This window comes from Miscanthus floridulus, chromosome 3 (genome assembly GCF_019320115.1).
Source record: "Miscanthus floridulus cultivar M001 chromosome 3, ASM1932011v1, whole genome shotgun sequence".
Classification (NCBI taxonomy): Eukaryota; Viridiplantae; Streptophyta; class Magnoliopsida; order Poales; family Poaceae; genus Miscanthus; species Miscanthus floridulus.
The window spans coordinates 121,531,291-121,557,882 of NC_089582.1; the positions used below are offsets into that span (position 1 = coordinate 121,531,291).

Genomic DNA, 26,592 nt, shown 5'->3' on the forward strand with positions numbered 1-26,592 from the left:
ATATCAACCATGTGACAGGAAAATAAAAATTAAGAGCACTAGCATAACACAGAATTCCACTTCAAATTTCGGTCCTTCAAAGGGATTATTTACAGTCAAGGTTGCGTGTATACATCAGAAGTGCATTCTTCTCATACATCAAATCCTACAAAATAAAGAGTATAAGGGATGCACTTAATAAAGCACCACCTGGCCACAATGCTGTACCTGGAGGGGTGCTGAACCTCAAGGTTGTTTAAGACGTGGAAAAACATACAACACGAGGAAATCTTTCGTACGCAGAAATCTTACACATGATGTGTTTGGGTCAGTTGTCTCTCCCCTGAAACTACCAATCATACTCTTCCCCTAGCAAGTCAGAACCATAGACAAATATTCTGTCCCTATGATGCCAAAAAGTGCATCGAGAAGCCTATCTCAAACTGGTCAGATTATATGTCTTTCAGTTCCCGCGGAAGCCCTCCACTCGGTGGCCTGAAATGAGCAGATTTACAGTCTTAATAAACTTATTACAGAAATGTATCAGGAATCCAAGCAAATGCAGCATGCCAACAATAACAGAAATGGATATTGCCATATTCAGATAGATATCTATGTGTTAGCCTTGTTAATACTGACAAGGAAGAGCACATGTTTTCTAACTGGTAGTTGTGCACTATTGGTGTACCTGAATGTACGGTGCTCATGTAGAGAAACCAAACACCAGCTAACAGTTAGTAATTATATGATGTTCATGCTCTTCATTTAACCACCTTTCCGTGTTTTTATTAATTTAATGCAATTATATGGTACTCATGTTCTTAATTTCAACAATTTTTCATATTTTACCAATTCAATAGAACTTGTTCTCTATTTCAACACATTTTCAATTTATTCCTATATACCTGCACTGGCATACACCATTTCTTTCCTTGACGGGATAAGCAGGTCATTTTATAATCATATAGTGTGACATCAAGTAGTAGGAACCAGGAGGAAGAGGATGGCCATGTAGGTACATAAGTGCAGGTTTCGAGGCGGTTCATGGGGGTTTCGGATATGGTAGTAGGAACCAGGAGGGAGATGAAGTCTTAAACTTCGCCATAGCTTTTGATCTGATGATAGCTAACACTTTCTTCCATAAGAGACAGTCCCATTTAGTGACCTTTAGTAGCGGCCAGTACTCTAATCAAATCGACTTTGTCCTTACATGAAGGAGGGATAAACGAACATGCGTGGACTGTAAGGTGATACCTGGAGAATGTGTGGTCGCTCAACACAAGCTGGTGGTGGCTGACTTCCGCTTTCTGGTGCAAGCTCGTGGGAACAAACAAGCTAGGGTTGCTAGAGCGAAGTAGTGGAAATTAGAAGAGGAGGCATCAAAGGTCTTTAAGGAAAAGGTCATTGAAGAGGGCCCTTGGAATGATGAAGACGATGCAAACAACATGTGGGAGAAGATGGCAACATGCGTTCGGAAGGTTGCTTCATAGGTGCTTGGAGTGATCAAAGGGAGCGGATGCGACTCGAAAGACACTTGGTGGTGGAATAAAGATGTGCAAAAGGCTATTAAGGAAAATGAGTGCTATAAGCGCTTGTATCATGACAGGTGTGCAAACAACATAGAGAAGTACAAGGTGGCAAAGAAGACTGCAAAACGAGCGGTGAGTGACGCAAAGGGGTGGGCCTATGAGGACTTTTACCGACGTTTGAGTACGAAGGAAGGAGAGAATGACATTTATAGGATGGCTAGGGCTCGTGATAGGAAGACAAGGGACTTCAACCAAGTCAAGTGCATAAAGGATGAGAGGGAGCAGCTCTTGGTGAAGGAGGATGAGATCAGACATGGCAAGAGTATTTTGATAAATTGTTCCATGGTGAGAACGAGAACACCACCGTTCAACTAAACGACTCGTTTGAAGAGGATGAGATCAGACACTGACAGGTGTTTTGTGCGGAGGATTCAAGAATCGGAGGTCACAGAAGCCTTGAAAAGGATGGAAGGGGGCAAAGCGATGGGCCCTGATGGTATCCCAAGGTGTGGAGATATTTTAGGGATATAGCTATAGTATGGCTAACCAAGATGTTCAACAATATCTTTCGATCGAACAAGATGCCTGAGGAGTGGAGAAGAAGCATATTGGTACCAATTTACAAGAACAAGGGAGATATCCAAAGTTGTACTAATTATCGGAAAATTAAGTTGATAAGCCACACTATGAAGTTATGGGATAGAGTCATCGAGCAGCGCCTGCGAGGAACGACGTAGATATCAACAAACCAATTTGGTTTCATGCCCGGAAGGTCACCCACAGAAGCAATCTTTTTAATAAGACAGGTTATGGAGCGGTTTAGAGAGCAGAAGAAGGACCTCCACTTGGTTTTCATTGACTTAGAAAAGGCTTATGACAAGATACCAAGAAATGTTATGTGGTGGTCTTTGAACAAACATAAAGTCCCATCAAAGTACGTGACCCTCATCAAGGACATGTACAACAATGTTGTGACTAGTGTTTGAACAAACGATGGTAACACAGATTACTTTCCGATTAAAATTGAACTTCATCAAGGGTCAACCTTAAGCCCGTATCTCTTTGCCTTGATAATGGATGAGGTTACCAAGACCATACAAGGGGATATCCCTTGGTGTATGTTGTTCGCTGATAATGTAGTGTTAGTGGACGAAAGTCAGGCGGGAGTAAATAGGAAACTAGAGTTATGACGGCAGACCCTTGAGTCTAAAGGTTTTAGATTGAGCAGAACTAAAACCGAATACATGAGATGCGACTTTGGCGGAGTTGTACAGGAGGAGGAAGATGTGAGTTTGGAAGGTCAAGTAGTGCCGAAAAAGGATACCTTTCAGTATCTGGGATCGATGCTACAGAGGGATGGAGATATTGATGCGGACGTTAGCTATAGAATTAAAGCAGAGTGGATCAAGTGGCGACAAGCTTCTGGCATTCTCTGTGACAAGAGGGTACCATAAAAGCTAAAAGGCAAGTTCTATAGAACGACGATTAGACCGGCTATGTTGTATGGAGCAGAATGTTGGCCTACAAAGATTCAACATGTTGAACAACTGAGTGTTGCAGAAATACGTATATTGCGATGGATTTGCGGTCACATAAGAATGGACCGAGTTCGGAACGATGATATACGTGATCGTTTAGAGGTAGCACCAATTGAAAAAAAGCTTGTCCAACATCAGTTGAGGTGGTTTGACCATGTCCAAAGAAGACCTCCAGAGGCACTATTGCATTGTGGTGTCCTAAGCCAAGCTAATAATATGAGGAGAGGTAGAGGAAGACCGAAATTGACATGGGGGGAGACAATAAAAAGAGATTTGAATACTTGGAATATATCTAGAGATCTATGTTTGAATAGGAGTACTTGGAAAACAGCTATTGAAGTGTCTGAACCGTGACTTGGGGCTCTTGGTGGATTTCAACTCTAGCCTACCCCAACTTGCTTGGGATTGAAAAACTATGTTGTTGTTGTTGTTGTTGTTGTATAGTGTGACATTCCATGAAACAGTTCGGCATTGTAAAACTAAAATCCACTTGTATGATTTTCAAACCATACTTATTTATTTTATAAAACAGGAATACACTTGAGCTAACATGGAAACAGTAGACTTACAATCCAGTCAATATCTTGATAGTATCGTAGAAGAACCATTGCATGGTTATGACGGGTCCAACAAGGGTGATCCGAATGGGCAGGCTTCTTGTGAACAGATTGCGAAATCCAATACTTTTCACAGCCTGAAAGCATAAGATGAGATCATTAGAAAAATGATACGGTGGAGTTTGACAACAATGATTTCTTAGGCTGGAAATTTATATTTATATACTTACATGTATGATATTTTCAGCTTTTTTGTTGTACAGGGATGAGACGATATTATCTGCAGGATTTGAAACAACAGTACCAACGGCACCAGAGATATAACCAGCCAGACAAGTAGCACCAAGCTGCTGGATTGTTGAGCAGTCCTCCTTTTTCTTTTGAATAACTTTCTGATACAGGAAGTCCACGGTATGCTCAAAAGACGAAAACATAAGCATAGAAACTACAAGAAGAAGAAAACATGGTAAATAAAAGATAGCATTCCCTAAAAATAAAAAGATAAAAGACATCCAAAAGATAAGAATGCTATCTTGAAAGTGTAAGATGCATTAATGAACTGACACAGTAGAGAAACGGGGAAAATATTCAAACATTGCACAAATGGGACTTTTCAAGATGTTAGAAGCAGGGACAGATTGCTGATGCTGATTCTAAGACTTTCTAGTTCACTGAGCAGAAATACCATTATCTTCAAAACACAGAATTTTGACAGTAGAGATACTGATGCAGAAGCGATTGGTTCTCAGACTTAATAACCAGGGTAAGAAATGTAATTCAGTCTGAAGAATCAGTGAAGGCAAAGAACCTCATATTCATTCTTACACACATATATGGAACAACTTTGGAAAGAAATAAATGCTAAGATTCAATACTAATCAGATCTAATGCAACATCAAGTCATATGACTATCATATACATTACTTTATATGATCAAGCAGCATTTTGTGAAATGGAATAACTACAGAATAGTGAGAAGTTCAATTACATGGAAGGTTCCGTCCCCAAAGAGGTAAAAGCCCCCTGTAAAAGCTGCAATAGAACAAGACATGTACTTTTCTCAGGGCGGTAGATGAAGGCTTGTATCTTCAAGCACACGCAGAATGCATCAAATTGGGAGTATCTTATACATGATAGCTTACCCAAACAGGCCTTCAGTTGCATACACCCTTGGAAAGCCATCAACCAAACCTTTTGCAAACATGGGCTGAGTTTGAACACGGACTTTCACCGATTCAAACGGACACAGGCCAACATCAGCAATGATTTGAGCAGAGGCGCTGCTAAGGAAGTATATGGTGCTCTTGTTACTGTCTACAAGCACGTCAGAGTACCTCTTCTTGAAATACTCATAGAGGCCAAACCTGCAGCCACCCTGAACACCATAGCCAAAAAATTTCCCTCCCCAGCCTCTCCAAAGTGACGAAGGTCCCTCTTCTTTCACAAGAACATTTAGTCCTGAAAATATACTGTTATACTTCATGGGATTCACCTGGCAAACAAAGGAAGGAAAAGTAATTATAAACCGCCTTTTTTTCCGAATCAGTTCTTAGGTGTTACAGTAGATAATCAAAAGGCTTGCAACTGTAAGTGGTTTCATTATTTGAAATCTACAATTATCCTTCAATTCCATCCTCTGTTCATTTCGAAAGCCAAGCATGTTACTTCTATTTCAACATCTTTCACAAAGTTCTTGTACTGAAATGATTCTCGACGGAAGCATTTCGGCGGTAAGTTTCAGTGCACTGCTAACATATCACGCTCACTGCTAAACAGAAATACTAGAAAAAACCAAATTCGCATAGCATTAGGAAACCACAACTGCGGTACAAAGTTACAACAAACCCATGACGCCATGATTCAAACGGCCTCAGATTATGCTCTCCCCGGACCAAGGTGCCGCACGGCAGCGCCGCAGGACTGCAACTTGAGAACTCCACAAACCAAGAAGAATCCACTCACCTGCATGTTGACCTTGAGCACGTCGAGCGGGGTGATGGCGAGGTGGGTGGCGCCCGCCGCGAGCATCCCGCCGCCGGCGCACAGCGCGTAGTACTCCGGCGAGAACACCCTCATCCCCGCGGCGGCCGCCGTCCCCCTCCTCCCCGCCCTCGAGGCGGTTTCCGCATCGCCCATTCGCGGCGGGAGTGCGTGTGTGGATCGGAATCGATCAGCGTGCTCGCCTGCGCTCCGGCCTTGTTGGAGACTCACTGGACTGGAAATGGACCACGTAGCGGGGGCGCGTGCCTTCCTCCCTTGTCTCTCTTCGTTTTCCTGGCGTTGAACAGCTGACTTGTCAAATCGGAAGGAGGACCTTAAACCCTAGCTGAATGGTCCGCATGTCAGCGAGCGCACCACGAACGTAAGAGGATTAGAGGAAGGTTCCCTGGGCCGTCCAGCGGGGACACCGGGACAGCTATAGCTGGGTCGGGGTGGGCTGCACGCCTGCACTGCTGAAAGAATAGGCCGGCTTTGTAGATGCCACAGGCCCACAGCTTTCTCCTCTCGAGAGGCGGCAAAAAGGAGAAGATGCCAAGCCCACAGGTTCCTTCCACCACTTGACAAAGTACTAGTACCGGTGAATCAAAAAAAAAAAGTACTAGTACCGGGTTCTTTGCTTTCAACCTTTCATGTTTCGGAAAGAAAAAGGTTCTTTGTTTTATCAGACCATTCTGTTCAATTAAAAAAACAAAGGTCATGTTTGGATGTAAGGATTTTTCTCAGATCCTGTGGAAAAAAAATGTTTCGTCCAAATGGGATCTAACATTCTAACCAGAGGTAGAAAAGAGAAATCAAGAATGATAAAAAAGCACTTCAATGACTGAAGCAAATAAGCAATCGTAACAAGGCATGATTGGCATTAGCAAACTTGGACGCAACAAGTTCCCAGCTAGCAACAGCATAGTCTATAAGTTAGGTCTCAGAGCTGGTAATCGGGCAGGCATGCATTTGGCCGCGACCTTTGGGTTTGTAAGTTCAGAACCACCAGAGAACACACGAGGCACAGCTTAGCAAGTATAACAAAAACAAAAAGATCAACAGCCCAACGGTTAAAAAAGATTTTCAACGACCCAACAGTCAAATAGACATCTCAAACAAAAGCAACGGTGGATAGTTATAACATAATTGTACCATATAAAAGCAAACATTAGCTGGTTTCCCATATATTACACCATGGGCCAGGTGCTGATGAAGCCACAAACGACTTCCTTATTATGAAGGCAGGCAATCAAAGTTCAGCCTGACGCTGCTAGCCAACCCACCTGGAAGAGCATACTCAAAGCATGCTCTACCAGGCAACAGGGCTTCCACCGAACTTCAGAATGGCAGTATGGTTGTGCGTAGATCGCGCCCTTTGATGGGCACCATCTCACATGATAACTTGGCTCCGCTGTCACTTCCTTGTGCAAATTGCAGAACTTCTTGTGGGATTTGGGCAGTGAGGGCATCGGGGAGGGTTCTTCTGTTATTCTTGCGCCTACGTTTGGTGGTTGCAGCAAGACGTCTCTTGCGGCGAGGCCAGGTCCAATGTTCTGTCCTGCTTTGAGCAAGCAGGACATTCCACTGCTCTCTTGGTGACGCGGTGCCTGGGCCTTGCCACTGGAAGAAGCTCTCGATTGTATGATTGCAATGTGTTGTCTGTCCTGCTAAGTTACTTGGATTGTTACTCGCTTGCCCAAAATTAGGCATTCCTTGTGTCAGATCATGCAGAATATCCATGTCCTCTGTTAGGACTGGCAGTGGGATGCTTGATGCATTTGGTTTTCCTTTCCCTGGTTCAGTATGGGAGTGGGAAGTATTATTCATATCACGATTGACAAGCCTGACATCATTGATGGTATGCCTCTGCCTCCTATCATCCAGTTCATTATTCTTTATTCTGTCGAAATGCTTCTGAGCATGGCTTGCCAACTGAGTTGGGGTCCTGGAGGGAACAAAAAACTTGGAAATGGATTTCCATTCACCTCGCCCAAAATGTTGTACACCATGTAGAAATTGCCTGCATTTGCAGGTAGATTGATAAGCTGCATTCTACTAGGCAATGAAGTGATGACTATTTTTTTAGTCAGACAACGTGAAGTGGCAACTACAAATTATAATTCAATAGACTATAAACACAAGTGACTGCATCTGAGTCTCATACGGAATTCGATTTACAATATCCACAATACATATTTCTATTTGAAAATGCTGGTGTGGATGCTCATTGACATTTGACAATATGTGAATATATAAAAAGAAAAGAGGCATTTTCACTACAAAGGATCACTGTGGTATGAAACAAAACATTTTCCAGCAAAAGAAAGTGAAAACAGGTTTGGTAAAATAGGAAAGAAAAAATGCCATGTCATTTTGCAAGTATGCCTTTCACAGACCATTTTAGTAATGAAGGGTCGGCATAAATGATGTTTTTTAGTCTTTTCCTAAAATACCCATGGTCTTAATGACCTAATATGACATCCTTGTATGATAATTGATAGCTGTAGACATCCTACTACCTCTGTTTCAAATTGTAAGTCATTTTAGCTTTGTCATATGTCAAATTTATCTAACTTTGACCAAGTTTATAGAAAAATATACTAACATGTACAATATCAAATAAATGCACTATCAAAATATATACCTCATGGTGTATCTAATGAATCTAATTTGATGTGCGATGTTTGTGCATTTTTCTATAAACTATGTCAAAGCTAGAGAAGTTTGACTTAAGACAGCTAAAACAACTTACAATTTGGAACAGAGGGAGAACTGTTAATGGGCAAACAATTCGAGTTTCCAAAATAAAGAGCAAGTCATTTATAGGTGCTTGTCAATGAAATTTAAGCAAAAGTACTTCCTTTGGCATGACAATTTTTGGCTAAAACATTTTGTGGGACAGTGGCATAGCTTCTTTAATAGTTATATACAGCAAACCATCAAATATTGCTTGATCTATATTGAAGCATAGTTCTGACATATCTTCCTAATAAAAAGACAGAAATCAAAGTTTCAAGATACTATATTGTATGTAGTATACTGAATATTAGTGGCGTGCCTGAAGATAAGAGCATTAGAGTTTTGGTTACCCTTATGGCCTTATATATGTATCATAATTTCACAATGAACAGCTTTCAGTCAACCTCAACCCACTATGGTGTATTTAGTGGAACAGAAATGCCATATGTAGTGGAAATCTACAGATTGCCCAGAAATAATTCTTTACCTATGCATCTCTTTATTCATTTAACATGCAATGAACAGAGGCATACATAACCATATAAGCTGTGAAGTAAAATATAAAGGAACAAGAAGTCAATAAAACTAAATTGAAGAGGGGAAGGGGGGGATGAAAGGACCTGTGTTCCTCAGCAGTCCAAGTTTGTCTCTCCTTCCGTGATGATTCACAGTGTGGCTTTTGAATTTCCTCCTGATCTCTAGCTGCTTTTAATACCAATTGTTTGGAAGGTTGGAACACAGATGTTTCCACTGATGGTCCCAGAACTGAGTCATGGGTGTCTCCTTCTAAAAGTTTGTACCAATCACGCAAATCACTAGTCGTGTCATCTCTGATGGGTTCATCATCTATCTCACCATAGAGCATATCTGCAAAGACTTCAGCATATTTATCTCTCAACTGGTGAATAGTCTTTGAAGGGAACCTCTTTTCAAGCACTTCCATCCTGTCACATGATTTTTCATTCCTTAACTCAGCAAAAAGTGCCTTGAACTCTGCTGTTTCGCATGATGTCCACTCTTGGATAGCCTTCAGATCCATAACTTCCACGAATTTGTGTCCCCTATTGTAAAGTATAAACATAAGTGCATATCGAATCCAACTGAAGTTGAAAGTTGAGATTTGCATGGGCAAGAAATAAGCCAGGCAAACCAAAAAAAAAAAGTCATTTCCCTTACCTTCGATTCAGGTTGCTTGACCTCAAAAACAATTCAGGATCAGAACAACACAACCATCTAGCGGTTTTCCGTGAGCAAGGATCTAATCTTCCCACTCTTGGTAAAGAGAGGAAGCTTTGGGATTTTCTTAAGTCAAAGAGAGTCAAGCCTTATTAAAGGGAACATATAGGACTACTTGATTAATGGAAAAACTGTGTGCCGCATGCATGAAATGATATCTAGCCGTATCGCACAAAGATTATGCATTTACTTTCTCAATCACATTTGAGAAATATAAACAGGGTTAACAATATTATAATGCACTAGTCAATAATTGAGAACAATCTTTTGTGCCGCATATATTAATACACACAATATCACATAATACGCCAACAGAAAAAAGGATGTTGTCGAATATGATAATGCCTTATTTTAATATATTGTATATGCATAGCAGAAACTTTAGTCTCAGAAATATTGGTCCAAGATATCACAATAAACTTCTTGATATCCACTGGTATGTGGTATCTGCTATTCGACCCACTTAGAAAAAATGAAAAATCCACAAACTATTATTCAAGACACTGGTAACGTGTAAGTGATACGCCCTTTGCAAGCTATGCCATACGTTGACTTTGTGGCAATTTTCTTTCTATATCCCTTCTAAGAAATTTGATAGCATCTTAAAATAATGTTGGGGATTAAAAAGTTTCAATGCTTTATGCAACTCTAGTCTTTGGGACAGAAGAAACACTATGGGGGTTAATTGACTCCATAAACCATGCGTAAACCTGACAGCTAACTATGCCTCGTATGAACTAGCCACATGAACAGTGAAGCCATTCTTTGTAGCCGAGGGATACACCAAAGTCACAAACAGACAGTTTGTTCACTAGTGTTGTGCAGGTACCTATGAAGAATATTCGTCACATTTAGTAAAATGTTGTTACTATAATTAGCAAAACAATTGACTGATGTGCAGAATTACTTCAAAATGAAAGGTGCATCCCTTCATAAGGACTGAATCATCCTTTTCCACTTCAAAAAGTTATCAAATCTACACTATTGCTGATGAGATAAAAATGGCAACCAATGTGAACATATGGGATGACAAAGATCATAAGTGTCCAAGTCAACATCAATCCCAAAAACTATATTTTCAGTGTTCAGCTACATGAAACGATTACTCGTTTATTGCTACATATGGATAAAACAGCAGGTTTACCATTGTTGTCTTCATGTCCATTCATTTGGGATCTGATACTGCAGACGTGACGAGCTTGCCTTCCCAGTACAACATTGAAAACATTCATCAGACAATAACGCACCTGCAACTTAAAACATGAAGCTTTAACCCATTATACCACCACAAAGTAAACACAAAAGTTTCGTGGACCTTGCTTGAAGTACAAACCCTCGACAAGATACTAATACAATGGTATTGTTCAAAACATAAAATATACTACCAGTCTACCACTCAGAAACGCCCATTGACAGAGCCTATTCAAAATACAATGCATACTAATACTATAGCTCAAAAGCACAAGTTTCAGACTGGTTTCAGAAAAAGTGCATATACACTGAAGTCAAACTGACTCGATCAGCATCAGACAAGAGTCACAAGACAACGACCCAACAACCCAATCATCCATCGCCCCCAGTAACAGCTAGGTTCTGATCTTCCTCCGACCCTTCCGCGCCGCCTTGCACACGGGGGCATCCTGCAATCCGTAAACCATCAAAAGAAGCCACAAACGAGGTGACGCGACTGAAACGCCTCCCCCAACGAACCACCAAACGAGCCAGAACATCAACTCCCGAACTGGGCACACGTTTGGGAACGCAATGCGCGCTCTGCTTCCCAGCAACCCAGCGCCAGCGCCTCCGCGCTGCCCCCCGCGGCCCCGCCTCCACCCGGTACGGCACTGGTGAAATGCCGAAATGGAATGAAAATGTGAAAGAGGTCGACGTGAATGGATACCAAATCAACAATGTAGTACCGACATGAGACAGAGAAGGAGAAAAAATTGGACGGCGAGACCCGCGCCACGTCGTCGGAGACTAGGGTTCAGCCGTTGCCCGTCGGTGACGGACACGAAGGAGTAGCTGCGTTTTCTGAAAAAGAGAATGAAAGGAAAAAGTTGTTTATGCTCGTCAGTTGGGCCTTTTGGGCTGTAATAATGAAACAAAACATGTTCTCCGTCGTCCAGTAAAATGTATCGAAAATACAACATCGTGGCTCATGTAAATAATCACAGTCGTAGAATTTCACTATGGGCCCTTTACGACCCAATAATTTTACAAGAATTGTATAAGAATTACATGAATCAATTTATTTTTCACAAGAAAAATGTAGAAACAGAAGGAAAAAAAACCGCTTTCTAAAGAGGTTTAAGTGTGTCTCCACACAATGTATCATGAAATTTTACTAAGGGCATGTTTGAGACCGTCTCGCTCCACATTTTCTAGTCAAACGGGTGCACCTCCACAGACTCTCCTCTAGGAAAAAAAAGATGAAGTTGAGAGGTGCGGTAAAAACTCTATGTTTTCATGGAGCTGCTCCATAGTGAAGTTTGTGGTGCAGAGTGGAAAGACCAGTCCAAAACATACCCCAAATGTGGAATCGCACCGTGAAAAATGCAGCTCGTTCGGTTGGACTTGTCTCGCTTGTTTTAGCTTATTCTCTCTCATATAACACTATTGAATTAGCTGAAACCAGTCAGAACCAGCCGGACGGGCTGATGGTCTTTTTACGGAGCAGTCTGGTTTACCGAATAATAACAATATATATATCTTGAAACATCTCAGACAGACTATTAACCTATTTGTTGCCTGTATATGAGCATGTTCGCTTGCTCATATACGATCATAGATTATAAGCTGAAATAGTTTTTTTTTTCTCGCACCAAACCAGTCAGCAGTAAATAATCCATGATCGTTTACGACGAAACGGACAGAATAATCGTTGGTAAGGCTCTTTGAAAGTAGCAGCACAACGTTTAATATTGGTTTAGGCTAGGCTCCGTGGATGCCAGAGTAGCTAGCAAGTCTGACTCCTGAGAAACGAAAATAAAATCTGTTTTTCTAGAGCATTAATTTATATTAAGATGTTAATAATGATACGAGTATCTGAGTATAATTTAAAACACATTAATTTATATAAAAGTAAATTAATGATAAAAGATAAGTGATATACAATTTATTTATTAAAAATATTATCTTGACATTTGTTTTTATTTTAAATTAATTAACGTAATGTCTCCTAGTGCAAGCAATCAGACAGACGCTCTTGGTCTCCTACCAGACTCTCCTCATCAGGACAATAGCCTAAAATATATATCATAGAGATTATGGTTGCCATGTGTTTTTAAACCTGCATATGCTTCTGTTAAAAACAGAGGAACATATATTGACAACCAAGACATGATCAAAGAGTTGAAAATAAATTGGAAAATAAGTGCAAATATGAAAAGAGAAAAATGATCGAATTTATATTAAATTGGACAAATTTTACAACATCTTGTAAAAACCGGCCCAATCCGTTCTTTTTGCTCAGTCTTTATGTAGAACTATTTGAACCAGCCTAGGCCGGTTTTGGCTCTATGAGCCCTATATCGTGTTTTTCCTTTGAAAACTCATCCGAACTTAAGATGTTAGTAATGATGTTAGTATCAGATTAGTATAATTTAAAACACATTGATTTATATAAAAGTAAATTAATGATAAAAGATAAGTGATATACAATTGGTTCATGAAAAATAAATATTATCTTGGTACTGTTTTTTTAATTTTAAATTGATGCAATGTGTCCTAGTGCAAGCAATCAAACAAAACACTCCTGGTCTCCTATTTTCACTTAACCAAACAAAGGCAGTCTGGTTCCCAGGTGCGAGCCAGACTCTCCTCACCAGAACAACAACCTAAAATGTATCTCATAAAGATTATGGTTGTCATGTGTTTTTAAACTTGCATATACTTCTGTTAAAAACAGAGGAACATATGTTGACAACCAAGATATGATCAAAGAGTTGAAAATAAATGGGAAAATAAGTGCAAATAAGAAAAAGAGCAAAAACGATCGAATTTATATCAAATTGGACAGATTTTACAACATCTCATAAAAACTGGCCCAATCCGTTCTTTTGTTGAGTCTTTGTGTGGAACTGTTTGAACTGGCCCAGGCCAGTTTTGGTGTATGAGCCCTAAATCTTGTTTTTTCTTTGGAAACTCATCCGATCTCATGAGAAACACATGTGAAATAAGTTTTCTGCTGGAATAAAATTGTCCCTCAATTTATATGAAAGGATAACGTGACGAGGACATCACTCCGTCACATACAAGCCAAGGAGAGGAGGAGGTCCAGTATAGGCGTACAATTTATCTTTCTCATGGTGGAGGCCCAGTCCAACTGAAGTTGGAGCCCATCTCGGGTTACAGGACCAGTCTGTCATAAAACTGGTCACACGGGCACGTCCGAGCTCCGTTTTCGATGATCCACGTATGGATGGAAAAGCTAATTAGATAAGAAATCCAATGCAAGTGGTCTCACGTCAAAAGCCCTTCGGAATCAACAGGAATCGTAGAAACAAGTTAGCGTCCAGAATCTGCCAGGGTGCTGCGACACCGTCTTTTGGTCCGTTGGACCGTGTATCGTATTTGGGCCCATTAGGGACGCGTCTAGGGGGTGACGTCCAAGACTCTATATTATACCGCCGTCACTCTCATTAGGGCTTTATGTTTTGTTTAATTCTTGATTTCCTCATGAAACAGACGTCGTTTTGCTGCAACTGTGCCGCCAAGGCCGCTTGCTGTGAACCAGGACCCCTATTCTTGATTTTGTTCGTCTGTGGCGATTAGTCTTTTCGAATAAAGACTTGAACTCCTTTTCGTTATCATAAGCCTTATATTTATTTGCAATTTTAGATTACGTTCATCCCGTTCTTACTTGTGTTCTCGATTCGCTTGCAGGAAAGCCTTTTCGGCGAGGTCAATCGCGTTCGCGTGGTTGATAACCAATGGAGCAGTGGTGTAACGGTTGCGGGGTCTGAATCAGTCTTGGTTCGAAGCCTAGATCGTGAACGTCGAGTCTCCATCAATCGATGCTATCGTACATATCGGAAGATCGGGCCTTGTCTACATCAAATGGTATCAGAACCCTTGTTGTCCGTTAGGTATACTTTTATTTTTCTCTTTTAGATTGTTACTGTTTTTATTTTACCTATAGTCCATAAAAAGGTAAAAAAATACATCGCCTCATATTCTCTGTCCTATAGCTTCATTGTGCCGTGCAATTTTGTCTCCGTTTCGCGTTGTTGAATTTGTGTCCTAGGGCAAGTTCTGGTTGCTGGTTTTAGATCGTTTTTAGTCCAGTTTGTGTCTTTTCCTTTGTTTTTCATCATAATCCATGAACAACTTCAAGTCTTGTTGTGTTTCCTTTGTATCCATCAAACCGTAGTCCAGGCCATCTAAATTGTTACATTTATCTTCACTGTTTGCATCTATCCATAGCCGTCGCAACAACTTTTGCGCGTATTATTCCCGTTTTATCCTCTAATTCGGAGTCAATTCTCAAAACTAGCCTAGTTTTCACATACGAACTCGGATTTCGACGTTCCATATATCAAAATTAATCAGAAAAAATTTCGGATCCGTTCGTCCACCGCTTTGTCGGGTTCAATTTTTTTTTTATTTTGGCAAAAAACTGGTCACAAGCTCCTCTTTTCGTGGTCACAAGCTTTTTGTCAATTTTGAGCATGTTTTCTGAATTTTCCACAGGCCACGCATTTCACTTGTTTAAGCTCATATGTTTTGTGGATACTTCTTTTATACTCCTAAGTGAAGAAAAAATATCAAAAAAAGAAAAAGAAAACGTTAAAGAATCCTAAAAACAATGACAACCCAAAAATAGAGAAAAAAAAGAGAGATAAAAGTGGAACAATATCTAGAGGGGCACATAGAGAGCGTCATTTGAGCTATGTTTGCATATGCCGATTTCTGCCTTGTTCCTAATCATATTCCTGCTGTTCACATCACTTGATACATCTGGTACTTTAAACATGAATAGGCCAGCAACTAAGATAAGTACTCAAGATACTTATTCAGCTTTGCTATTCAGTTACGAATATTGCTATTCCTTGCTACTATATTGTAATGTCCAAGCTCCACTTTCTTCTAATCAAGTACAGGTTCGCCTTGCAACTGTTACACTTAAGCTACAACGGTATCACAGTCACCGACCGATTGCACCGCCTGTTGCTTTGGTAAAAACACTTGTAAGACCGTGTTAAGACGCTTGAGAGTTGATTGGCTTGTTTTTCCTTGTCCACAGCCTAAGTAGTTGGTAGGGATAATACTATTTGTGTTGTCTTCTCCTTTTCTACTAACCATGTCAGGAAAAGCCAGAGCCAGCGGCAAAGAAAACAAGGACACACCTATATATTTCAATGACTGTGTTTCCAAGAATGAGCTAATGACAAGCTTAATGAGATCCTTCAACAAATCACCAATTTGGCTAAGAGGATTGAAGATGTTGAACAACGACATCCTGAACCATATCCTGAAGATGGTGATGATGATGATCTCAAAGGCGAGGATGCTGAGGAGGAGGATGGCGACGCGGAGGTTGAAGCTGAAGCCAAAGCTCGACGTGCTGAGGATGCACGTAGCCGTAATCGGTTGAACTTTAACCGACGCGGAATTGGAGGTAATAATAATCCTTTCTCTAAAACCAAGTTTAAGATACCTCCTTTTTCTAGTTCTACTGATCCTGAAACATATTTAGATTGGGAGATGACTGTAGATAAAAAATTTAGCTCCCATCAAGTACCTAAAGAATATAGAGTTAGACTTGCAACTAATGAGTTTACTAGTTTTGCTCTTTTCTGGTGGAATGATTTTTGCAATAATGCTAATGCTAATGCTCAAATACCTCAAACTTGAACTGTACTTAAATGACGAATGAAATCGAGATTTGTTCCTCCATACTATCAGCGTGATCTACGATTAAAACTGCAACGTTTAAATCAAGGTAGTAAGACTATTGAAAAATATTATCAGGTACTTTTAATTGGTCTAGCACGTAGTAACATACAAGAGAATGAAATGAATAAGTGTTGTGTTCTAGATTTTTTGGAGGTCCGCGTCGTAAAATACAGGATGTTCTTGACTATAAAGAATAGACTAGATTTTCCCAATTATATCATTATGCTCTGAAAGCTGAAAGAGAAGTATAGGGATGACAACCTATGCATTTTATGACTCCGTCCACTCCTTCATGTCCAACCGAGGTGAGTAAATTTTCTAATGTACAGACACCACCAATGCCTGTAAAGAAGAGTTCTCCTATCACACCTTCTTCCAGTGGATCTGCTATACCTTCCTCTGGCAGTTCTTCTAAAGTTGTGTTGCTACCGCTGCAAGGGCATAGGACATATTGCTAAAGAATGCCCCAGCAAACACACATATATTGCTACTGATGATGGTGGGTATGCTAGTGCTAGTGATGAAGAGAATGAATTTGCACTTGCAACTGATCTTTATGCAGATAAATTTACGGATAGTGCTGAAGATCCTGATGAGGTAATTGATGGTGTGGCATGCACTGCAAACTATAAATCAATCCTTGTTCAGGTGTTTTGAGTACACAAGTTGAGCCAGACAAGCTACAACGCTATAATTTGTTTCAAATGTTCCTCATTATTAATAATTTCCGTGTTCGTGTCATAGTTGATGGAGAGAGCATCAATAACTTGGTAAGTTCCGAGCTTGTCAAGACCCTTGGTTTATTTACACGTGCTCTTTCACATTCATAGCAACATCAATGGTTCAACAATAGTGGTAAAGCAAAGGTAACATAATCTGCTCGTGTGCATTTTTTTATCGGATCATACCATGATTATGCTAATTTTGATGTCGTGCCTATGCAAGCTTGTTCACTTTTATTAGGCTGCCCTTGGCAATACAATAATAATGTTATATATCATGGTAGGCAAAATAGATATACTTTTATGTTTAAAGGAAAGACCATTGCTTTACTTCTTTTAACTCCTGCTGAAATTGTGCAATATGAAAAGGAACTTGCTGAACAGAAAAAGAAAGCCCATGATAAAGACTCAAGCAAACCAGCAAATGAACCATCAAGTAACATGAAAGAAGTTTTATTTGCTCTTAAATCTGCTCTTGTTGATCATGATGAACCATGTTATGCTTTAACTTGTACATCGCCTATATGTCCGCTTGGTCCTGCTTCTAGTGCTATGCCTCTTGTTGATACTAACCTTTTACAGGAGAAGGATGATGAATTTCTAGTAGGGAGGCCATCATGGCAACCGCCGTTGCGAAGGATTGGGCGTCAAGATAAACGTCTTCTTCCGGAGCCATCATTGCTGATATCCAATGGAGGAGACGATCTACTTCAGTCGAGGACGACTTCAATTCAAGAAAGGAGGAGTATACCTAAGACCCGATCTTTCAATAGGTACGATAGCGTCGATTGGTGGAGACTCAACATTTACGGTCTAGGCTTTGAATCAAGACTGATTCGGAACCCTGCAACCGTTACACCACTGCTCCATTGGTTATCAACCACGCGAACGCGATTGACCTCGTCGATAAGGCTTTTCTATAAGCGAATCGAGAACATAAGTAAGAACGGGATGAACGCAATATGAAATTACAAATAAATATGAGGCTTATGATAACGAGAAGGAGTTTAAGTCTTTATTCGAAAGGACTAATCGCCACAGGCGAACAAGATCAAGAACAGGGGGCCCTGGTTCACAGCAAGCGGCCTTGGCGGCACAGTTGCAGCAAAACGACGTTAGTTTCATGAGGAAATCAAGAACTAAACAAAACCCAAAACCCTAACGAGAGTGATGGCGGTATAATATAGTCTTGGGCGTCACCCCTGGATGCGCGCCTAATGGGCCCAAACACGATACACGGTCCAACGGACCAAAAGACGGTATCGCAGCACCCTGGCAGATTCTGGACGCTGACTTATTTTGACGATTCCTGTTGATTCCGAAGGGCTTTTGATGTGAGACCAGTTGCATAGGCTTCCTTATCTAATTAGCTTTCCATCCATATGTGGATCGTCGAAAACAGAGCCCGGATGCGCCCGTTTGATTAATTTTATGACAGACTGGTCCTGAAACCCGAGATAGGCTTCAACTTCAGTTGGATTGGGCCTCCACCATGAGAAAGATGAATTGTACGTTCATGCTGGACCTCCTCCTCTCATTGGCTTGTATGTGACGGAGTGATGTCCTCATCATAACGGCCCATTGTGAGATTCATCTATCCAATTGTTAAAAACACATCTATCGTTATTTTGTACTCCCGCCGACCCATAAAAGGTGCCATTCTCACTTTCCAAAAGTCAAAGATTTTTAATTTTTAATCAAATATATAAAAAATATTAATATTTATGGTATATAATTGATATTATTGGATAGATCGTTGAATATATACTATTTTTATAATAAAGTTATTTGGAGATACGATGTTGATAATATTTTCTATAAACATGGTCAGATTTTTTTTAAAAGATTGACCAGCACGAGTCCCATAGCAACTCTTTTTGTGGGATGGATTAGTATCTTCCATCTCAATCTTTTTCGATTCCCTTGCAATTCAACATTTCTCTCAACGACATTTGGCAAATATTCAAGTTCTTTCTTACGTGTCTTCTCAAAAGGTATTTGTGGATTTTTCAGGTGAAGAACGACCATCAGATTAGCTTAGTCAACCTGCTAGTCGATCTTCCCATTTAAACATACATTTGCTGCGTATCTATGACGCGTGCGGTCGCCATAAGGTCCACGATTGTGTGTTCCACCAAAGTTTTTGTTTCTTTGATTGATAATTGCGCTGCAGTGCGCCTCTCCGCGCGACGTATATATCCGTATATACATCGCGTACATCCGATCTTCCTGCAACCGTTGTTCGGCAATGGCTCGCTTGTCTTGTAATTCATACTTTTTAATTTATTTTTTTAATTAGAATAATATTTTTTTTACACTAAATCTACTAAAATAATGTTTTGACATATTTTTTCAGCAAAACAAACGAAGCCGATACGACGCCGAGCAAATGCAAATCCGGCCACGCGGCGGCCCATGTCCTGAACTCACTCCTGATGCCCGTCCGACGCGTACGGCAAGTACGGCCGAGTACTATGCATGAAACCTTTGCCTCGATGGTAGGGCAGTTGGCATCGAGGCGCGTGCGTACTCACACGGATGTCCGTACGTGCGTACTCACACGGATGTCCGTACGCACACGTCACGACGGGTCTTGTTTAGTTTCTAGCTAAGGCGTTGTTTAGATGCCATTCAAATTCTAAGTTTTTTTACTTTTTTCATCATATTATTTTTTAGCCGCTTGTATAGAGTATTAAATATAGGTAAAAAAATAACTAATTACACAGTTTAGTTGAAAATCATGAGATGAATCTTTTAAGCCTAGTTGGTCCACGATTGGACAATATTTGCTAAATAAAACGAAAGTGGTACTATTTATTGGGTTTAAAAAATTTGCAAAGTGAACAAGGCCTAAGGTTTGGTTCTATCCCATAGGATATGATACGATTGTTTAGACACCTACATTAAGTATTAAATATAGATTAAAAATAATTAATTATATAGATTGTAACTTTGTAAGTATAACTAGATAATGATTTAACAATCTGGTGCTATAATAAAAGTACAATATAACACCCGATGCGACGACTCCCAGGATTTAAACAAGGCCAACTCGGCGAATCGTACAGCGACTGAAATATCCCATTCCACCATGGCACCGCACCGTGCCGGCCACGATGTGATCCATCCATCCAATGACACTTGACACGACCGCCGCCATGGTCGACCCCGGGCCCGGCGGCCCGCTCCCCGGCCCCGCGATGGATTGGATTCCATCTCTAGTGTAGTACAGTAGGTAGTACAAAAAAGTGACACGCTCATCAAACATCAAATTGATGCTCTTTTCTTCGCAATGCTTTTTCTATCGTACTGTACATCTGCAGTTAACCACTAGCAGGCAGCAGAAAACATTTTTTTTTGCGTGCACGTCGAGACTTGCAAGCGGGAAGAGGACAAACTATCTTGCCGGTAAATTCACAGATTAGAATGTCACAAGCAATCAGACATGGGAGCAGTACAAGTGAAGTGATTGTCTAATGCACCATTGTACACTGTACAATCCGGCGAGTATGTACAAGGTGTCATCGGCGTCCATGGACTCACGCCATCTCCAGCCTACGGTACCGACGTCCGGCAAGGTCCGCGCTCGACGACGACGACGGCGAGGGTGACGGGGAACTCCGCTGGTCCCGCCGAGGCCTGCGCGGACGCGCAGCACTGCAGGGGATCCGCGGATGCCGCCGCCGGCGCCGGCGCCTGCTGTTGCACCACCACGAGGGCGGTGCGGCAGGACGGGCACGTGGAGGTGCAGATGAGCCAGGTGTCGACGCAGGCCGCGTGGAAGGCGTGGCCGCACGGCGGGAGCACGCGGACCTCGTCCCCGCGCGCGAACTCGGCGAGGCAGATGGCGCACTCGGGCCGCTCGTCGTTTCCGTCCTGGGCTGCCTCGAACGGCACGGTCGGCAGCTTCTCCAGCGCGTCCTTGTCGACCCCCTTGCGCGGCCGCGGCGCCCCCGCGGCCGCCGGCATTGCCGCCGCCGCCTCGTCGGCGGCGGCGTCCACGGAGTTGGACGAGGGGTTGCACAGCCGCGAGCACCGCGCGACGAAGGCGAGCCCCACGACGCAGAGCAGGAAGCAGAGCACGGCCGCGAGGATGACGAACGTTTCCGTGTGGACGGACGACGGTGGCGGCGTGGCCGTGGCGGCGGCGGCCACCCCGGCCAGGTGCTCGACGACGGTGCCCTGCAGGTGCCGCATGCTCGGTGGGAGGAGTAGACGAGTAGTGGCCAGTGGGGCACAGGCAGCAGAGGGCCAGTTTAGGTCAGGGTGGTGTGGGGAATGGGAAGGAGGCCAGGCCAGGGTTAGGCGCCCGGGCTGCGTTTTTATAGTGTCAGCCAGGAGACGGCGATTAGTATATACATTACAAACAGGGATAGTTCATTCACGAACAAAGCAAGCAGCTCCACAAAGCGGAGTGTCACTCTCGCACTGTTCTTCTTGGAAAATTCCTTGCCGTGGTTCATTGCTCCTCGCTTTATTTATCCGGTCTGTGTCGCTGGTACACACCTTTCTGCTACAACTGGACGCAAGTGCTACAACTGGCGTGATCGACTTTATCCCTCCGGTCCGTTCCCTTGTACAGGTCTGTGACAGTTTCCGTCCGAGGTGGCGAGGTGCAGTTCATGTTCAGCCAGGCATCACGCTGGCTTGAAAGCACAGTCCATGATCAAGCAAGCCTTCCGCCTGCAACTTGCAGTGGAAAAGAAAACGACCTAGGAAACGAGCATGGACCAAGTACAGCATCTACGCAGGCTTTAAGCTCGGAGAAGGAAAAAAAAAAGGAAAGCGTGCAGTGCAGTGCAGTGCGCGTTGAGCTTGGAAGAATGTGATTCCACTATCAAACGCTAACAACAACAACAATAATGCCGGAGATGCATGCATTGTGGAGGATCGGAGGAAAAAGGTGTATTCTCCGAGCCTCCGACCGCCCTTAGTATACGTAGCGCGAGGCCGACCAGGCCCACGTGTAGGGTACACCCCGCCACGTCAGGTACACATGTCAAAGTGCAAGTACGTACAATATTTGCACGGCACAGTCAGCAGTCAGCACCGTACCAGCCTTTTCACCCATGCTTTTCTGTACCGGGTCTTAGCTTACTCTCTCCGTCCTGTCCAGATTCTGAGCTACGTTTTTTTATGGACGGAGAGGGGTATGCTTATCCCTTGCTCGTTCGGTCATTCCTTGCCTGTTGGCGGTCCTCTTGATCTCCCGCGCTTAAAAAGGCAGGACGAGGACGCAAAAACTGGTCTAGATTCGATGTACGATGCCCATGTCGTCGCCTCCTCATTCTCTTCTCTCCCAGCCACCCACAGACTAGTATTTTACCTCATCCTGGACATGGTGGATACCACACAGGCACACTCACACGTCCGGGGAGCTCCATTGGAACCGGCCGGCAAAGGGTGGCTCACGGCGCGGCGCGAATGGTGCGCCCACCCGTGCTCGCCGCGGCCTAAAACGACCACTGCCCGAGTGACCGGTGAAACGGGGCAAGTGGGCGTGATCCGAAAGCAACACCGCCGCCGCGCACTGCCCACCCGGCCCCGGGCCCTCGCCGACGCAGTGCACGTCTGCACGCCGTACCTGTACTAGCGAGAGCGCGGGAGGGCAGGGCACCGTGTTTTCCTCGTTTCTTGACGCGGGATCGGCGCAGATTATAAAGCGGATAGGCAAAAGAGCGGACGACGGGTAGTGCGTCGTCCGGCAGGCCCCAGCTCGGCGCAAACCAGCTGCTGGTGGCATGCTGCTGCGCCCCCAACCTGGGCCCTCCGCCCTCCTTTCGATCACGTTTCTTTCTTTTCTTTCTGTCAGCCACTGCCCGTTATCTCCACATGGCCAAGTGAATTCTCCAGGGCAATCATGGTGATTAGAAAAATCGATCAAAAGGGGCTAAGGGAGGCCCAGGAGCGCAGTGCAAGGACGGGATGAAAGTGCATGCCATGGATCGGGCAGAGGATAAGGTAGAATATTCAGCCGTTCCATTCATGGCTCATCCATCAGGTTAGCTGGTTAAGTGCGCGATTAGATTAGCTAGCCTTGTGACTGTCGTGACTCGAGACTGGTGATCGACGCCACCTTAATAACCCAGATACGCTAACAAAAGCGCCCGGCTCTGGCTAGCTGCTGCCCGGCCTGGGCAATGTGCGAGTGGAGATGCGGGGCCACGACTGCACGTCACGCGAGAGAGAGAAGGTCAAGGAGCGCTCGAGGGCAACGACGGAACGGGGAAGTTGGTGTCGCGTCCCTGCTCTTGGCCTGCCTCAGCCTCAGCGGTCAAAACGGGCATCATTCTCTGGCCTTCTCGATCGGGATTGGGGCGCTGCTGTCTTTCTGCTGTCCTGCCAGCATCGGCGCCTTCCTGTTCCGATTCCGATAAACATGCCCGTCCCTGCCTTCTTTTCCCTTTCCTTTTGCTTTCTTTTTTTTTTTAAAAAAAAACTTTTTCATCCGACCTCTTGCCTGCCTACTACGGGCGCTCGCTGCCCTTTGGAACTTGGTCTGGCGGTTCTGGCCTCTCTCACTGTCAGGAGCACGGCCAAGCGTTACTATTCGTGTGTAATTTGCCCATCGCCCTCCTCCCTGCTGACCGAGTGAGTCTTGTCCCGGGTCACTGGCCCTTTGTGGCAGAGAAAAACGCCATGCATACAGTTGGTCTGGTCAGCATCCCAGGTGGTTTGGATCAGCTTCAAGAAAATTTCCCATGTGGATCGCATTGAGCTTGTTTTTTTTTCTTTCACTCCTTCAACAACACGAGGAATTGAAGATGTTTATTAAAAAAAAATACATAATGGGATAAACACATTACAGTTCCTACGTGGCCAATACTAAGGAGTATTATAGGACTACTGGTGTTTCGTGACAGCCTAGTAGCCATTGATCTTAGCCTCTTCTATCGCTGATTCGCTGAGCCCCGACCGTGACTTGCATTCTCGCAAAGTGTCGTCGTCTCTAACGTGCGGCACCGTTGCATCAGGTGAAGGCAGCAGAAAAACTTCACCGGGGTCTTCAACGTTGCAATTTAGGAGTTTTCAAGTTATAGACAATGTTTTAGAATCTGTTTGGTCGAGTCGTAAGCTATGAAAAAACTGTTTTGAGCTATGTGTTGTGGAAAAGTTATAAGTTGTTTAGTTGAAACAGATATAAAAACCTACACCTCTCTCAGCATCTCCCTTCAAACAGCTGTGAAACAACTCTCTATTTCTACCCCATTTCGAAAAGTAGAAAGCCAAAACTTAAAAGCAAAGCCTAAGGTGTTTCCAAAACTGTACTACACAAAGTAGTTGCTTCTAAAAATGCAGCTTCTGTTTTCACCTATTGGCTGGCTCTGTTTTTTGGAAGTAGAAACACTTTTCATAAGCTCAACCAAATATAACCATAATGTCGTTTCAAATAGCACCATACATACCAACATATATAGTTGCAGGCTTGCAGCCCAACCAGGGTCTGCTGTTAGTTTTTTGTTTACTCCACGTAGCCAAGAACTAAAAACATGAAAAACATTATTTGGACGATACAAACCAAAAGTAGTATAAACAATTATCCAATGAAACCTGGCATAATAGCACTTAAAAAAAGAGATGCTGAATTGTTTGTCATCATTAATATCATCATTAAAACAATACATTTTGCTACCCTGCTAACTTCATTTAATTAGGTTATCTTGATTTAGTTAGAATCATTCCTTTGTGCAAATACAAAATATCAACAAAAATCTTCATCTTCAAAGACGTTTCTAATTTCCACAAGCATCGAGTGTGTTGAGTTAAATTAGATCATTGTCCACATCAAATTCCTATACATAGGTTCCACACCGAGAAAGAGACCGTTTTTAACTTAAATTATGCTTGGAAAAAGATCAAGTTGCTTATTTAGTCTATATTTTATAAACATGATCATGCCAAACGATTAACTTATTTTGCACCAATGCTTTACATAAGTACTCAACATGTTAGCTATTGTGTATTGTGTTTCATATGGTCTATGTTATGTAGAACATGATAATGTTCAGTAAGAGGAGTGTTTCCCAACTATTTATCTTTATAAGGATCTAATTTGAAATTCCACTATTAATAACCGTGAAAGAACCCAAGCTTGTAAAGGATTCTTTAGCCTTCATAAACCTAATACAGAACAACCGTGAATCTCCTTGTTTCTTTTTTTTCGGAGAAAGACACTCAATAGAGTGTCTCATATCTTATATATATCAAGGAAAGCAATAGTTCATACAATATGACAATTCGACACCAAATGACCTCTAAAAAGTAAGAGTAAATTAAAGATCAAACCAGTCATCTTCTTCCTTTAATCTTCCATTGCCTGACGAAGAAGGAAAGGAACACCTACATACACCCTCGCCATATAATTTGAAGACCGCAAAATCCACTTATCGCTGACAACGAGATCTAGAACCCACTGAAAGAACATCGGCCAGAGGAACCCTCCAAGGAACATATGTTTACAATCCTTAACTATCAGATCAGAGTATTGGAGATGCCAGACCTTGCAATAGAACAAATCAAAAGAAGATGTCGAAATTACAGTGAAGAGAGCCAATGACTTTTTCTCCTGATAAACACACCAACTGCCACCAAGATCCGAAGAGAACCAACGATCTGACAGACGAAACTCTCACTAGTCCTTCATCTTCTTTTTCACTTATGCTAGTGTGAGTAAGTGCCCGTGTATCTGTTTATTGATAACTGTCACCACAATCATTTCCATTAAACGAGTGAAAAAGCCATTTTTAAAGCAGTTATTTATTTTGGGTGTCAAGATTTGAATTCTTAGACAACCCGTGCATATTTCTTAGGTCTGTACGTAAAAGAATATCCCATTACAGTAATCCATATTGTTTTCTTAGAATCATTACCCCCAAAGAAAACCCGGATATACAATAATCTAGGTTTTATATGCATCCATTGCTATCTCATCAAAGAATAATAGCATAAGCGCTGTGTAAGGCTGCTTTATTATTGATACAAGACTAACCTAATTCTATCCTTTTCATGGGCTAGAATTCTTTTGGAATCTATCTATTTTATACAGATCCATTTTTTGCCTCGACCACTGTGCACTGCTAATCTTTTTTTTAGGTGGATATGGATCCCATCGTGGCCTAAAAAAAACTCCCCCTTTGGATTCTCCACGCACACTGTGAGGACGAGCGAGGCATGAGACAGCACAGTGTCACTCACTGTTGTAGGCTTGTAGCCCAACGGTGATCTGCTCTCGTTTTTTTCTGTAGAGAAACAATTACGGCCCACTTTGAAAGTCCTAGCCCACTATAGCAGCAGACATGGGGGGACAGTTAGCCCAGATAGCATGTGCTACTTTACACAATTACACTGGCCAAGGATGCCAAACAGAGAAGAAGAGAAATGCATGAACCCAGTGTCGAAGCTACACAATGAG

At 42.5% G+C, this 26,592-nt stretch overlaps 3 protein-coding genes across 6 annotated transcripts; all 3 read right to left on the minus strand.

Annotated features, from left to right (window-relative positions):
* Positions 1 to 39: 39 nt before the first annotated feature.
* On the minus strand, positions 40 to 5,850 carry LOC136542242 (mitochondrial phosphate carrier protein 1, mitochondrial). 2 transcript variants are annotated; one of them, XR_010780635.1, is made up of 7 exons: positions 5,566 to 5,850; positions 4,746 to 5,095; positions 4,592 to 4,635; positions 3,834 to 4,048; positions 3,616 to 3,740; positions 292 to 474; positions 40 to 145 (listed from the first exon to the last, which is right to left on the minus strand). XR_010780635.1 is itself a non-coding variant. In XM_066534586.1 (6 exons), exons 1-6 carry the CDS (start codon positions 5,737 to 5,739, stop codon positions 432 to 434), a joined length of 951 nt encoding a protein of 316 aa, XP_066390683.1. In that variant the 5' UTR covers positions 5,740 to 5,850; the 3' UTR covers positions 40 to 431. The 2 variants fall into 2 exon arrangements, 1 of the variants encoding a protein (XP_066390683.1); XM_066534586.1 differs by having other exon boundaries at positions 40 to 474.
* An 862-nt stretch (positions 5,851 to 6,712) lies between these two features.
* On the minus strand, positions 6,713 to 11,611 carry LOC136546718 (transcription factor DIVARICATA-like). 3 transcript variants are annotated; one of them, XM_066538683.1, is made up of 5 exons: positions 11,482 to 11,611; positions 10,703 to 11,402; positions 9,499 to 9,624; positions 8,943 to 9,383; positions 6,713 to 7,603 (listed from the first exon to the last, which is right to left on the minus strand). In XM_066538683.1, the coding sequence occupies exons 4-5, from the start codon at positions 9,359 to 9,361 to the stop codon at positions 6,922 to 6,924; spliced, it is 1,101 nt and encodes a 366-aa protein (XP_066394780.1). In that variant the 5' UTR covers positions 9,362 to 9,383; positions 9,499 to 9,624; positions 10,703 to 11,402; positions 11,482 to 11,611; the 3' UTR covers positions 6,713 to 6,921. The 3 variants fall into 3 exon arrangements, with proteins under 3 accessions (XP_066394780.1, XP_066394779.1, XP_066394781.1); XM_066538682.1 differs by lacking the exon at positions 9,499 to 9,624; XM_066538684.1 differs by lacking the exon at positions 9,499 to 9,624 and having other exon boundaries at positions 11,478 to 11,594.
* Positions 11,612 to 20,320: 8,709 nt separating this feature from the next.
* LOC136546719 (RING-H2 finger protein ATL74-like) lies at positions 20,321 to 21,465 on the minus strand. The gene has a single exon (XM_066538685.1). It carries the CDS (start codon positions 21,375 to 21,377, stop codon positions 20,736 to 20,738), a length of 642 nt encoding a protein of 213 aa, XP_066394782.1. The 5' UTR covers positions 21,378 to 21,465; the 3' UTR covers positions 20,321 to 20,735.
* Positions 21,466 to 26,592: the final 5,127 nt, after the last annotated feature.